This window comes from Protopterus annectens, chromosome 5.part0, assembly GCF_019279795.1.
Source record: "Protopterus annectens isolate FY-2018-M chromosome 5.part0, PAN1.0, whole genome shotgun sequence".
Taxonomy (NCBI): domain Eukaryota; kingdom Metazoa; phylum Chordata; order Ceratodontiformes; family Protopteridae; genus Protopterus; species Protopterus annectens.
The window spans coordinates 1,566,166,154-1,566,180,552 of record NC_056735.1 but is presented as its reverse complement, the minus strand read 5'-3'; the positions used below and the strand labels follow the sequence as shown (position 1 = coordinate 1,566,180,552).

Genomic DNA, 14,399 nt, shown 5'->3' with positions numbered 1-14,399 from the left:
TTAGTTAGGACATCTAGTGTGTACACAACAGGTAGTTTACAAAATGTACACTGTAATAATGTACTGTAATTTGCTTAGTTTAGTACTTTTGTGGGTAATGCAGCAACAGTCATCATGGAAGCACAAGTTTGATTCCAAACATATCAGGTTCTAGCCCAGACAGGGGCAGCTGCAGTGTTATTATGCTGTGAAAGCTAAATTATTCTTTATTTGCAAATTAGTAATAAAGCATTTGTTAACTTCACTTACAATGTTTGACTACAGTATTTCTTTCTGAGTAGCCTTGTATTAAAATAACCCTCCCTAGGATTATATGACAAAGCAGGGCAGGTAGGTTTTAACAGGCAAACAGAAAAGGTGGTCCTATCATTTAATATTCTTCCAAATAAAAGAATGACAAAGATTGAAAATATTCTGGAAAATGTAGCTGAATGAAAAAATGGATCAGAAACTGGCAAGAAATGCCATTTAATTTATGGAAATGTAGGTAATGTACGTGAAGATTAGTATGAGGACCAGTCTTTCTAATATTTCCAATATAAAGATTATTAACCACAGAAATGCTAAAGGGTAAACTTTACCTTTTTGCAGACAACATCAATAATATATCTGTAAGAAGCAATTAAGGAGAAGGTGGCCAAGTGTATAATGGGCATGGCATTTGCATGTGAAGCAGGTAACTGGGCCAAAAAATAGTATTCTCTGTGAGGCAGGGTTAACCTTAGGGTAGAGAACGAATGCCTACTGGCCAGTTTGTCTCTTCCAAGGATAGTTGAGCCTTCTTCTTAGTGAACATTACCACCCCGGAAGAATTCTGGCGATATGGTGGCAAATGATCCGGGGGGGGGGTTCTGCACAGCAAAAAGGAGGCAGAGACCTCTGGCTCACAGCAAGACATATAATGGGAACATGCAGTACTCCCTCTTTTTAAGTTCATTCTGTGGTCTAACCTAACAAAAATGTCCTTATGCAATAAAGCTCAGTAACTCCTCAGCACTCAAAGTCGGAAAAATAGGCACTAACATCAGACATCAAAAACAGAAGCAATATTAACACAGAGAAACCCATTCATGCTCCAAGACTGATTCATTTTCATTACCACTAAGATCCAAGAGAAAGAATCACCCAACTCAAAAATATGTCTGAAAAAAATAAAAAACACTGAAAGAAAAAAGAGCTGTCATGAAGTTACATACGATGCCCTATGTGCAGTTAGATATAAAGATTTTGAAAAATAACAAAATGTTGCATAGCACACGGAAATGTATCACAAGTACTAAACATATTGTGAATGCCAGTAAGCAGCATACACTTGGGAACTCATCAACAATACAGTGTTTGCCTTTCTAGCACATCTTACAGAGATAATAATAAAATGCAGCCGGTTTAAAGAACTACAATTGCATAACAGGGACTACACCAGAAATTACATTTTTAGAGGATAAATGCGTCACATCCATATGTTTTCAGAATGTGAGGGTGGTATAAGTTAGATATGCTTCAACTAAACAAAGATTTTGAATGTATGGCAAGCAATGCCCTTCTAGCAAGGGTTTAAATCAAAGTGATAGTATACACATTTGGACAAGGAAAAATTGTGTGCATTTTACATACACACCCACAAGCACACAAACACACACACATATATATAGTGGATGTAAAAAGTGTACACACCCCAGTTAACATGCCAGGTTTTTGTGATATAAAAAAATGAGACCACAAAAAATCATTTCAAAACTTTTCCCACCTTTAATGTGACCTATAACCTGTACAATTCAACTGAAAAATAAACAAATATGTTAGGGGAAAAATATAAAAAATAAAAAATGTACAATAAGTTGGTTGCACAAGTGTGCACATCCTTAAACTAATACTTTGTTGAAGCACCTTTTAATAGTAACAGCTACTATGCGGAATACTTCATCGCTACTATGAGGAAGTGATATAAACTGAAGGAGTAGTCCTTTGAGTGACAACTACTGCATGAGGAAGTGATGCAATGGTTTTCAAAAGACCGTGATTGGTCTATCCAAGTTTTTAAACACTCAGTTTTAGGCCCAGTAAACACGATCTGAAGAAGGCTAAGGCCAAAAGCGCTTGTTCTGCTTGCCTATTTTATTGCCGTTGTTGCATTAAAGTTTTTATGTGAAATCTGTGCTCTGTTCATGGTGGTACGTTCAACTGTCTGTTTTTAAAATTGTTTTGGATTTGGACTACCTTCGGTGGTGTGACTTTCTTTTTCTTGAAATGTGTAAAAATGAGAAAGCAGAAAACTAACAAGTCTACAGCAATAAGAGCAGGAAGATAGACATATGACATGGATCACACACTGCAGATGCTTATGTCTCTGCTAAGTGTGCTATAGTAGAATGTAGCTAAATGCAGGACATGGAAGGTGCCCATTTAAGATGCACTGTTTCTAGCAGCCAGTGTCCTACATGAGTTGTAAAAAAACTAATGACTTAAGTGTGCTGCCCTGACACTAAACTGCATTCTGCATTTCAGCAGGACTATGCAAGGGTAATAGCTGTTTGCTGCATACAGCCAAGTACTGAATACAGTGGTTAAATACGGAAACACAAAAGGTGCATCATCAGCAAATATTAAAATAACCAGGATGACAAAGTACAAAGCAGAAACAAACACCTGAGACACAGACAGAAAATAATGGAACAATGAGGTTGATACAATACCTTTTATTTGGGCCAAAACAGCCTACTAGATCTTTCAGGCAAAGTTAGGGTTTTTGGAGGAGCTAATAAGTTACTGATGTTGCATACTGTGAAATAATACCAATCTGTATGCTGGAAAGGAGTTTGGCATACAAAATTCCTTTCCCACTTTCTAAAAATGGACATTTAAAAATACAAGTGTGAAAAAGAGAAATTTAGCACACAACAGGCATGCCTGAGTCATGCCCAACTATCATTGCTGTGGACTATGATTGTTTCACAGATGATCGTGTCATCTCCAAAAATCAGAACTGTATTTCTTAATCTTGTTACTTTTTAACGGTCTCTTTTAACCAGTGGGAAATAACTGATGTATACACAAAAAGAAGTACTATATTCATCATTAATAACTTAAAAGCGCTTGACAAAGGGGTTTATGTAGTCTAAATGCTCATGTAGGCTCTATGCTTAACACCTATGCTTGCCCAATGAAAGGTACCACATCACCTGTGTGTTTGAGGGTTTATAACCAGAACAAGTCGTACAGCTGCCAGACAAGTAAAAAAAAAAATATTGCAACAGTACCTGTATGGTGGATCCATTTAAGACCACACTTTTCACAACTGAAATAGAAATATTCAGTAATACAGCCAAAGATCTCACCTTTCTCACCAATGAATTGTTGTGTTGATACTTACTGCATTGAATGTTCCTCTGAAAAACAAAGGCATACAAAAGTAAATATAGTACTTCATAAACTTAAAGCACAAATGTTCAGTTAGCCATGTTTACAGAAAGCTTTCAAGTAATTTCAAATTGTTGTGAAAAATGACACAGAATGACTGCAGCATGCCTTAATCACTTAAATTGTATACATGCATAGCTGATATTTGGTTGCTGCAGTCTGCAAGGGAGGCTGTGGAAATTCTCACTTTATTTGCTTTTTAATTAGTTAATTTAACTGTAAAGCAGTTCATATGTACATAGGACTGCACTGGCTCATTTGCCATCTATAGAAGCATCAAAGTCCCTATAGTAATGTGCTTAAATACTCTGGATTACTTAGTAAGTACCAAGAATTCATCAATCATTCCTGCACACAGACAGATGCTACATTCTTTGTAAAGGAGCACAGCCACTGGAACCACAAATATTACTGCTATAGCCAAAAAAAAATTACATTTGTCAGTGTCAATTACTGATCCACATTGCTGCTAGATTACAAGTACAGTGGATTAAAATGTACAATTAACAAAATAAAGACATATAAAACAGAAAATTAAAAAAAAATCTTTACTGCATTCCAAGCGTTTTTTTTTTCTTTCAATATACTTTTTATTGCTTTTTCCAGCCAAAGTAAACAGACATTTACAGCAAAAACGTCAAGTAGTATCAGTTACAACAATTTTCAACAATGCTTCATGAAGATTTACAGGAACTGATGAAAAAGGAAAGAAAGAAAATGAGAAAAGACAAAAAAAACTAATAGATTCACCATTCACTGATGGTACAGGGGATAAAGAGTTCCAAGTTTGTTAATTCTGACTGATATGTTACACACCCCTATTTCAGAATAAAGTAAAGTTATTATCGCTATATCTGAAGACTGGATTGTGACATTAGTTTTGTGGCCTCGTTTATAAGTTTTGATTTGTATAAGTATGATAACCTTACTTACAGAAGGTTTAGTGAAACCCTAAAACTATGTACAAAAAATAAACTATTTACATTGTTAGATGCCATCTGGATAATGCTAATCTTGAGCATATTATTTTGGGCAATTAACTTATTGTGTTTAAATATAAGGAAGTTCAGATATAAGCCATCTGAATTTTATTTATTTGTTTGGGTTTTATTTGCTTGCAAGGACTGTGTCGAGTAGAGAATTACAATATGTTTGAAAGGGTTGACGATCGAATATGTGCGAAAATCATTTTCTCGAACTGAGAGTTCGATCACCACAATGTCGAAGCTGACATGAGCGAACAGCCACTATTGTCAGCTTCAACATTGTCGTGCAGATTGCACTATAGTGGGGATTGGGAAATGTACCCTTACCCTCACTGTAGTGCGATCTCGGAGTTTGTATATATAAGTAAGGGGGTGTGAGGGCACAGGGGGGCTTGCCCCCCTGCAAATGCTATTGTTAGTTGTGGGCAGATGTGAGCATTTCAGCAAAGTTGATATTCAACATTGCTGAAATGCTCCGTTTGATATTTCGGTTGCTCGGTGTTTTGATTTCCAACAATATTTGTTGGAAATCGTTGTGTTCATCTAAATGACGTTCGCAAATATAATAGTAAACCATCTGAAAGTATATTCTTTTTTTTATACTTTTTGTAGCTAGTTTGTGGGAGGTGATATATTTGACTGCCATGTCTTTAAAGTTTGTCCATGAGATTTTGTTGTTGATTACCCAATTTCTGGTTATATAAAATTTAAGAAGGGCACATACTGTGACTAGAATATGTGTAAGGATTCCTCTGATTGAGCTAGGATTTATATATAGAATTACTGTTTCCCAGGCAAATGTAGTTTTTACGTAAGCAATTTTTTCAAGTTGCACTCTTAAAGAGCACCAGAGCTTGAAAATATTCTTATAGCTCCAGAAAATCTGGAGAATATCGACATTCTCTTCAGAGCAAAAGGGGCATGTTTTTGCTTTTTGGTAGCCGAATATTTTAAGGACAGCTGGAGTATAATATGCGTTATTGTTAATTATTTCTGTGTAGATCAGGTTTTTGAAAGGTGTTCATTTTTAAGGTATCTTTAATAGCTTCTTGTTTTTGAGCTGTTGTGATAGTTTGACTAATGTTGTCCCAATAGTTTGAATAAAGATGTGCAGATTGATGTTTTATCTCACTAAATAATTTATACAACTTTGAAATCATTTTCTCCTTGGAGGCTAATGATTTTATTATGTTTTCAGTAATTACTATATTTTGTGTGTCTGTTTTGTAGTTTGAAAACTTCATCTTTGTTAATGATATCATTTGTCTGAGAACAGGGTTATAGCTGCCTGGTATCTTTAGTTGTGTTCTTAAATTTTCAAGAGTTGATTCTTTATGTTGTAAGATGTGCCATTACTTCTTTGATTAGTGGGAATAATTTTAGGTCTATCATTTTGTTATTTAACTTAATATTCAGGTTCATGTGTATGGGTTGTAGGAGACAATGGATTTTGTAGATTGATAGAGGTGAATAAAGATTGGAGGGCTATTATTTCATTTTTGATTATTGGGTGTAGTTTGTAAAAGATTTTATTGTTAGGATTAAGATAAGGGATAGTTTTAGGGTTTATATTTAATGAGTATAGTGAATTAGACCATATCTTGATCCATGTAGAGTAGTAAATCTTTTTGGTTTTGTCATATTCTGATATTTGAATTAGTCTGTTTGCTTTGATAATAAGGTAGTACAGGTAAAAATCTGGAAGCCCCAAACCTCCTTTTGATTTAGGTATTGTAAGTTTTTGATAACATATTTGTGTTGTTTTCGGGTGCCATAGAAATTTGGAGAGGGCCTTTTCCACTGATGTAAACCATTTTTTTGGTATTTTAAGACTAAGAGTTAAGTTGAAAGAGTATTTTAGGGAGGATATTCATTTTAATAACTGCTGATTTGGACAATAGGGATAGATTAATATTTACCCATCTTGAGATGTCTTGTTTAATTGTTTCCCAAGTTTTTAAGAGATTTGATTTGTACATTTCTTTGTATGTGTGGGAAAAAATGTATTCCTAGATACTTTAGTGTGTAGTTTAGGGTATGTCTACTAAGGGAAACAGGAAGTTTTATGGTTTAGTGGGTGCGGATGAAAAATAAAGAGGATTTTTGGGGATTCACGTTGTAATTTGCAACTTTGGAAAACTGTTCGACTGAAGATATAATTTTGTTTAGGTCTGTGTTTGGGAGCTCGAAATATAAATTTAGATCATCAGTGAAAGCTGAGTATTTTACTATTGTGTTGTAAACATTTGGGAAGTGATGGTAGGTATTTTGGGTGATGTGTAATAATAATGGTTCTAAGTATATGTTGAACAACAATGGGGACAAGGGACAACTTTGGCGGGTGCCATTTGTTATATTAATAGAATGGGAGTACATCTTATTAATACATAGTGTGGTGGTGGCATTGTTGCAAATCATTTTAATAGTTTTTATAAAAGAAAGGAGACAGCTGAAGTGTGACATTGTTAAATAGAGAAAATCCAGGTCGACGTTGTCAAAAGCTTTTGAAGCATCAATTGAGAGTGCATATCTTGGGAACCCGATGGGTTTGCTCAATTTTCAGAGCAAATCACAAGTGTAATAACTTCAGCAATTCAGAAGGGGCTTGAAAAAGCAACTAATAATAGTGTCGCAGTTGGTGAAAGTCAACAAGCGAACATTTCCAGTCGGACGGCTTTTGCCAGCACACCGGATAGAGAAGGTGACGACGATACGTCTGGAGAGCCTTTGGCGGGACTGAATAGTGTGTTGGATTATATTTTACAACAGTCCGCAAATCCTTTTGCAAATATTCAAGATGGTGAAGTGACTGATTCAGTGAGTAATGACACAAATTTAAATTCATTATCTATTCAAAGGAACTGCAAGCAGAATATATACGATTTAGAAAAGTTGACTTTAAAGTACGTCATGCTAGACATTGAAATCAGTTACCTAACTGAATGTATTAAAAGAAAATGTGTTCCTCAGGGACTGCGAACAAACAAATTCCCAAATTGTGTGTCCTTTGGTGACAGTTTATTTAACGAATTACTTAATATGTTTAATGACTTTGGTGTCAGGATGATGATTACGCTTACAGAACATTATACTAAGCAAGTAGAAACTATCAAACAACAAATGAGTGACTTGGACAAGAAAGTTAAAAACTTTTTGTGTTTCTCATTGTTTAACAACTTATATTGTGGCATTACAGCAAAGGCGGACAGACAAAGGGCCACAATAATTGCTAGGAAACAAAAGAAATTTAAGCGTGACATCTTGGCTTATGCGAACAAGACAGCATATACTGTGAACACTAAATCGTCGCTAGACCATGATTATGTAACAAATAACAATTTTACAATTGCTGATGTTAATGATAACAATAATGCAAGTAGTTCAAATGTAAGTCCTGACAACAACAATGTGAATGACACAACTGGTATTAACAGTAATGTAAACTGTGAGAAATGTGTCGTTTCTTCCAATAATTTAAATACTGAGACTATGAATGTGCATTCAAATAACAATGGTGGCACTAGTAATACAAGTGAAGGAGTAATGAATGCAGTGCCTTTTTTGGTGGACAAACAAGGGAACAAGAGGGCACCTACTTGGTCCAAAGTGGTGCAGAACAAGCCCAAAGGCAGGCTCAGGAACAAAAAGAGATGGTAGAAGAAAGTAGTTTTAATAACTATGATATACAAATACATAATTTATCTAGTATATCCATTTCAGTTCCTATAACAAATCTTCTTCGAAAGGGATTTACTTTTATTCCCTCTAATAATTTTAATTTAGCTAGGACCATCATTGATTTTAGACTGTCTTTGAGAAAGTTGAATTTGAAATATATACTGCAAGACATTAATTGTATAACATCATATGCAGGTCCAAAAAAAGCTAGTACCTACAATCCACCATTAATTGGAACAAGAAGTATTCAACCTGTGAAAAATGTAAACAACTTGAACGAGTTAGAAATCAGGGCTTTGAAGGAACTTAGGGAGAACAATCAAATAAGATTGATGAAAGCAGACAAAGGGGGTAAGATAGTCATTATGGATAATGGACAATACTATGAGTCTATGGAAAACTTACTATTAGATGAAAACACCTACCAAAAAGTAGACTATACTCTTATTCAGCATAGTTTTCTAAAATTAGATACATGTTTGTTTGACATGTTTTGTCAGGGAGAGTTAGACTATTCAAGTTATAGTTTTTTACAAGTTGAACATCCGAAAATGGCAGTACTGTTCGGTATTCCAAAGTTACAGAAAGATATCATAAATCCTCCCTTTAGGCCTATTATATCAGCCTCCAAATCCAAGACTGAAACTATTTCTATTTGGTTGGACTATATTCTAAATCCAATTGTTCAGGCTTCAAGCCACTATTTGAAAGACTCTTGGCATTTGCTTGAACTATTGAGAGATCTAAAACCATTAGTTACAGATTTTTGTATGGCATCATTAGATGTTCAGTCATTATACACCAGTATTGATCGAGACATAGGCATTGAATATTTGAGAGAGTATCTATCTAAACATACTGATTTAAACAATATGAAAGTTAATACTGTGTGTACGTTAATGGAACTTATATTGCACAACAATTTTTTTACATTTAATGGTAACCTTTACAAGCAAATTTCTGGTGTTGCAATGGGTGCAAGAGTGGCTCCAGCATATGCAAATCTGATAATGGCCAATTGGGAAAATACTTTTATTGATGACAGTAGTTATAGTGAAAAGATTATTTTTTACTGTCGTTACATAGATGATTTGTTTTTTCTTTGGCAAGGTACACTATGAATTTAATGGTTTTGTTAGTTATTTAAATAATACCACTAATTTTTTTAAATTTTCAGTTGGTGGTTATGGACCAACTTTAAATTTTCTGGATTTGAATTTGTCTTATGACTCCATAGCTAAACAATTTTCTAGTAAGATATATAGGAAATCAACATTTGCGAATCAGTATTTGCATAAAGAAAGTATACACCCATTGCACATGAAAAAAGGAGTCATCAAGGGACAATACATTAGACTGAGTAGATTGACATCTCAGGATAATATTTTTCATAACGAAATGGGAGTTTTGAGAACATTCTTTCTTGACAGAGGTTATATCATGTTTCTTGGCTAGAGTCAATTGAAAGGGAAGTAATGATGTTAAGAAATAGTAAAGCTGGACCTATTTTAACTATCTGTTCATCAGCCTTTATCAACAACATTTCAACTGTGGACAGAGAATTTAATAATGCCTTTGTTCTACCTATTTTTAATGAAATGTGGCTTATTAAAGAGATTATAGTCGAGAATTGGAAGATAGTGTTGGGAAATCAGGATCTAGCTAAAGTTATAGTTATTAAACCAAACTTTACCTTTAAGAAAGTTGTGAATCTCAAAAGTTTACTAGAGAAAAAAGTAGATACCTTAGATATGAAGAGTAAAGCCACTATTAATACTAGGGGTACATATGCGTGTTTTCACTGTAAACAGTGTAGATATATTAGTAACTCTTCTTCAGCTTATTTTTCTCATTTAAACATCACGCATTGGTCTAAAAAATATTACACTTGCCATAGTGAAATGGTAATTTATGTTGCCCAGTGCCAGACATGTCCAAGCTATGATGTAGGAATTACTACACAATGTTTTAAAAAAAGAATTAGTGAACACATTTTAGCTATTAAGAAAAAGGACATGACGAATGCACTGGGCAAGCATTCTAGTAAATGTAACAACTTTAAAAAGTTTGTTTTTTCAGTTTTAGATAGTGTTGACAATACTATATTTACTGGTAACAACAAACTTGAGTTAGAATGTAGAGAATCTATTTGGCAGGTGCATCTAGGAGCAGATCAGGCTCCAGGTTTAAATGAGGTAATAAATATAAAATGTTTTTTACAAATGAAGTAATTTTATTAACATTTTATACTGTTTTTATTTTTAATTTTCTTTTATGTATTGTTTATATAAATTTACATATATGTATATTTATAGTTTATATCTTTAAGGAATTAATTAATTACATCATAGAACATGTGATGGCTATTTTACTATTTAAAGTGTTGTAATGGTTGGGTAAGTTGTTTCTGAAGAAGTTCACATCAAATAAAGTGAATGAAAGCGCTAATATTGGTGTCCCATACTTTTTTCAGCTATATTGGATCTACTTTCGAAGTGTGTAGTCTATTTATTGGTGAAGTTCTTTCGTTTTTGTGGATTAATATCTTGGGAACCTGTCTTTATCTAAGAGGGAAATTAAGGTGTCCAGCGTGTGGGTATTGTCACTTAATTGCCTTTTTTTTTCACGAATCCCAATTGTTCAGAAGAAATAATTTGATGTAGGGTTTTTTGTAGTCTATTTGCTAACAATGAGGTCAACATTTTTATATCTAGATTAATAAGTGCAATAGGCCTATAGTTAAGAGGGTTTAATTTATCAGAGTTGGTTTTGGTATTAGGATCATCTTTGAATTATTTAAATAATTGTCAGTGAACCCATGTTGTATGATATGATTATAAAATCTTAACAGGATTGGTGCTACTACGTGACTAAATGTTTTGTAAAACATTGCCATGAATCCATCAGGGCCTGGGGATTTGTTATTCTTTAGTTTTATTGCTATCTTGATTTTACTGGTTGATAAGGGGCCGTCTAATATGTTATACTGTTCTTTGTCTAGTTTTGGGAATTTTAGGTTAAGAAATTCTCTTGTATGTTAGACATATGCTGTTGTTTTATGGGGTTGTATACGTGGTTATATATTTTCCAAAATGAATTGATTATGTCAAGTTTCTCTCTTTATATTGAATTTCTGGTATATTTTGGAGAGTTTTCTTTATGTTTATCATACTTGCTAGAACCTTAGAGGGTATTTGGGCCCACTCAGAATATTTATGGATGAGTTTTAACTCATTTACTGAAAGTTTATGTAGTTGTATTGGATAAAGTTCTTTTTTGATTTCGTATAGTTTACTTTCAAGATCTTGTGAGTACTGAGATTGAAGTTGTTGTTCAATATTGTTGTACTTCAATTCAAGCAAGGCAATTTGTTTTTGCTCTAGTTTTTTTTGTATTATGATTCCTCTTAATACAGTTTTAGTAGCTGCCTACTGGATATCTAATGGTATTTGGGTATGTAGTGCTTCTTGATCAAGTTGGGTTATTGTCCTACCTATATCCTCTGCTACATCTTTTTGATTTAGAAGGTTGCTATTTAGATACCAGTTATAAGGGCCATCTTGTTTGGCAATTTGAGTAATTATGTTAATTGTTATTGATATTTTTGAGTGGTCAGAGATTATTCTTTTGCTGATTTTATATTTTGACATTTTTTGGAGAGGTTTGATGATATTAAGAAATAGTTTAATCTTGATCAGACTTTGTGTGGAAAGGAAAAGAAAGTGTATTTGTTCATTGATCTGTCATGGTCTATAGTTAGGTAGAGGTCAATAAGGTTGAAACTTTGTATGAGCTCATTTAGGGCTGAAGTGATCCAAACTGGCTGTTTTTTGTTTTTGTTTGTGCAGTCACCAAGTGAATCAATTAGACAATTCCAACCCCTCCTTATTATGATAGAATGACTGGGGTAATTAAGAAAAAGATTACAGATTTCATAAATAAATGATTGCTGATTTGAACAAGGGCCATATATATTCAAAAAGGGCATTATTTTTTGTCTGATGATGTGAAATAGTGAAGAGGCACCATCTTCCATTTTTGTCAAAATTACTATTAGTTACATTTTCAAGAAAGGATTCTTTAATTATTATGGCAGTACCTTTTGAGGTGGGGACTATTGCCTGATGAAATTATTTGTTTGATCCATTTTCTGGAACATTTTTAACCATTGCTCTTTATTAAGATTTGTTTTTTGTAGGAATATGACATTTGATTTGCTTTGAAAAATCAGATGCAAGATTAAATTCAGCTTTTTCCTATCACTTAACCCATTTACATTCCATGCATCAACTATTATGTGTGGCTTTAGAATAACTTTAAATTTGTACATACTTATGTATTTATGCACATGATACAGTTGATTCCTTAGTAACATGCTTTTGTTTAGGATGGCATCCAACTTAACCTCACCTTCCTTAGAGCCTGCACACATATCTCCCTTCCATTGTGTGGTATTAAGCTTTGTTTTTGGTTTGTTGTTAATGCAATTACTGAAAAACCTGGTGTAGTGTAGGTGTACGGAGATATTAATAAGACTTTTCTTCATTCCAAGTTTCACTAAGCATTTCTGACATACACTGCTTGCTCCATTGTGAAAATTTCTACCCTGAAGTACGGTTGCAGAATTTTTGTGAAGTAATCAAGTATAAACACTTTATACTAATACAATGATGTGGATACTTAAAGGATATAACACAAGTATACAGCAGACCACCAGAGGGATTAACTTTCCTGCACCCAAAAATGTCAATAAAAATGAATAAATAATCCACATGCAGGTAAAGAAGACAGCCCCAAACTCTCTACAATCACGAAGTCTCCACAGTCACTAATAAATCCAAAATCGAAGCCAACAAACGTATGTTGAATAAAAACTTTAATTATGAGCTAGCAAAGTTAGCGCTTTCACCCAAAGGCTTTATCAAACTACAACGTCATCAAACAAATACATGTGCTTAAATATAAGCAAAATGAAACTGATAGGTTCAATCAAAGTGAATAAATTAATGACATCATTACCATTCATTAATTAACCCATATTAAGTAAGAAAAGATTATTTAGACCTTGATAGCTGGTTGTTTATGCTTTTATGATTAAACTTTTAACTCTATATGTTTTTAAAAAAATTTTAATTAATGAATGGTAATGATGTCATTAATTTATTCACTTTGATTGAACCTATCAGATTCATTTTGCTTATATTTAAGCACATGTATTTGTTTGGTGACGTAGTTTGATAAAGCCTTTGGGTGAAAGCGCTAACTTTGCTAGCTCATAATTAAAGTTTTTATTCAACATACGTTTGTTGGCTTCGATTTTGGATTTATTAGTGACTGTGGAGACTTCGTGATTGTGGAGAGTTCGGGGCTGTCTTCTTTACCTGCATGTGGATTATTTATTCATATTTAAAGGATATAATTAGTTTAGAGTTTGGCTTAAGTGGCTTATCCATAAGTAGAATACCAAACATTTTATTCCATCATTTTAGTGTAGTAACTTATACTATCCAAGAAAAGTACAGTTGTGTACACTTACCATAAATGTAGATGTTAGAGTGTATTCACTGTTGCAGTCATTACATTTGGGTTATCTGCTTGCAGTAGCCCTCAGTCAGCCTGATTACCAAAGTCTTGGGTCCTGTGTCGGTTGCTGTCTCATCTTCCATGACGTCAGGTAGTCAGGGGTATAAAGCATGCAGCCGATGCCATTATACCAGTTTTTCTTGCCCCAGATGTCAGGTGCCCCCATAATGGGAAGCAATTATATGCAAGGTTACACCTCCAACGAAAAAGCAAATACACCAAAAAGCTTTAAGCATAGTAAACAAGAATAGAGATATAGTCAATAGCAGTCAGGGGGCTGGAGGGAGGGTAACCAGGACTGCAACAGTGAACACACTCGGACATCTACATTTATGGTAAGTGTACACAACTGTACTATGTTCTTCGTGTTTCACTGTTGCAGTCATCATACCTGGGTAGATTCCCAAAGCTAAGGATGGGAGGAGGTAATTAGACAGCATTAGGACCAGCTATAAGGCCCTGCAAGACTGCAGTGGCAAAGCCAGCTCTGGATTTAGAAAAAATTGGCAAGTGGTAATGCTTGGTGAAGGTATGTACAGAACTCCAGGTAGCAGCTTCTAGGATGTCCCTGGTAGGGCCACCTCTGAGAAAGGCTGTAGAGGTAGATGCAGCCCTGGTTGAATGTGGTCTTATCCCCTGTGGGGTAGGTTTTTCATGGTGCTTATAGCAGAAATTAATGCAATGGCCTATCAACTTAGAAATGGTTTGCTTTGAAATGGCCTTCCCCTCTGCCCC

General features: G+C 34.2%; 1 protein-coding gene across 2 annotated transcripts in view; it reads right to left on the bottom strand.

Annotated features, from left to right (window-relative positions):
* The window catches only part of JAM2 (junctional adhesion molecule 2), an 844,759-nt gene that overhangs the window by 177,134 nt on the left and 653,226 nt on the right, over positions 1-14,399 (bottom strand). For both annotated transcript variants that reach the window (XM_044071361.1, XM_044071360.1), the window contains exon 8: positions 3,371-3,386. In XM_044071361.1, coding sequence (XP_043927296.1) covers positions 3,371-3,386 — 16 coding nt within the window. The remainder of the gene's footprint in view (positions 1-3,370; positions 3,387-14,399) is intronic.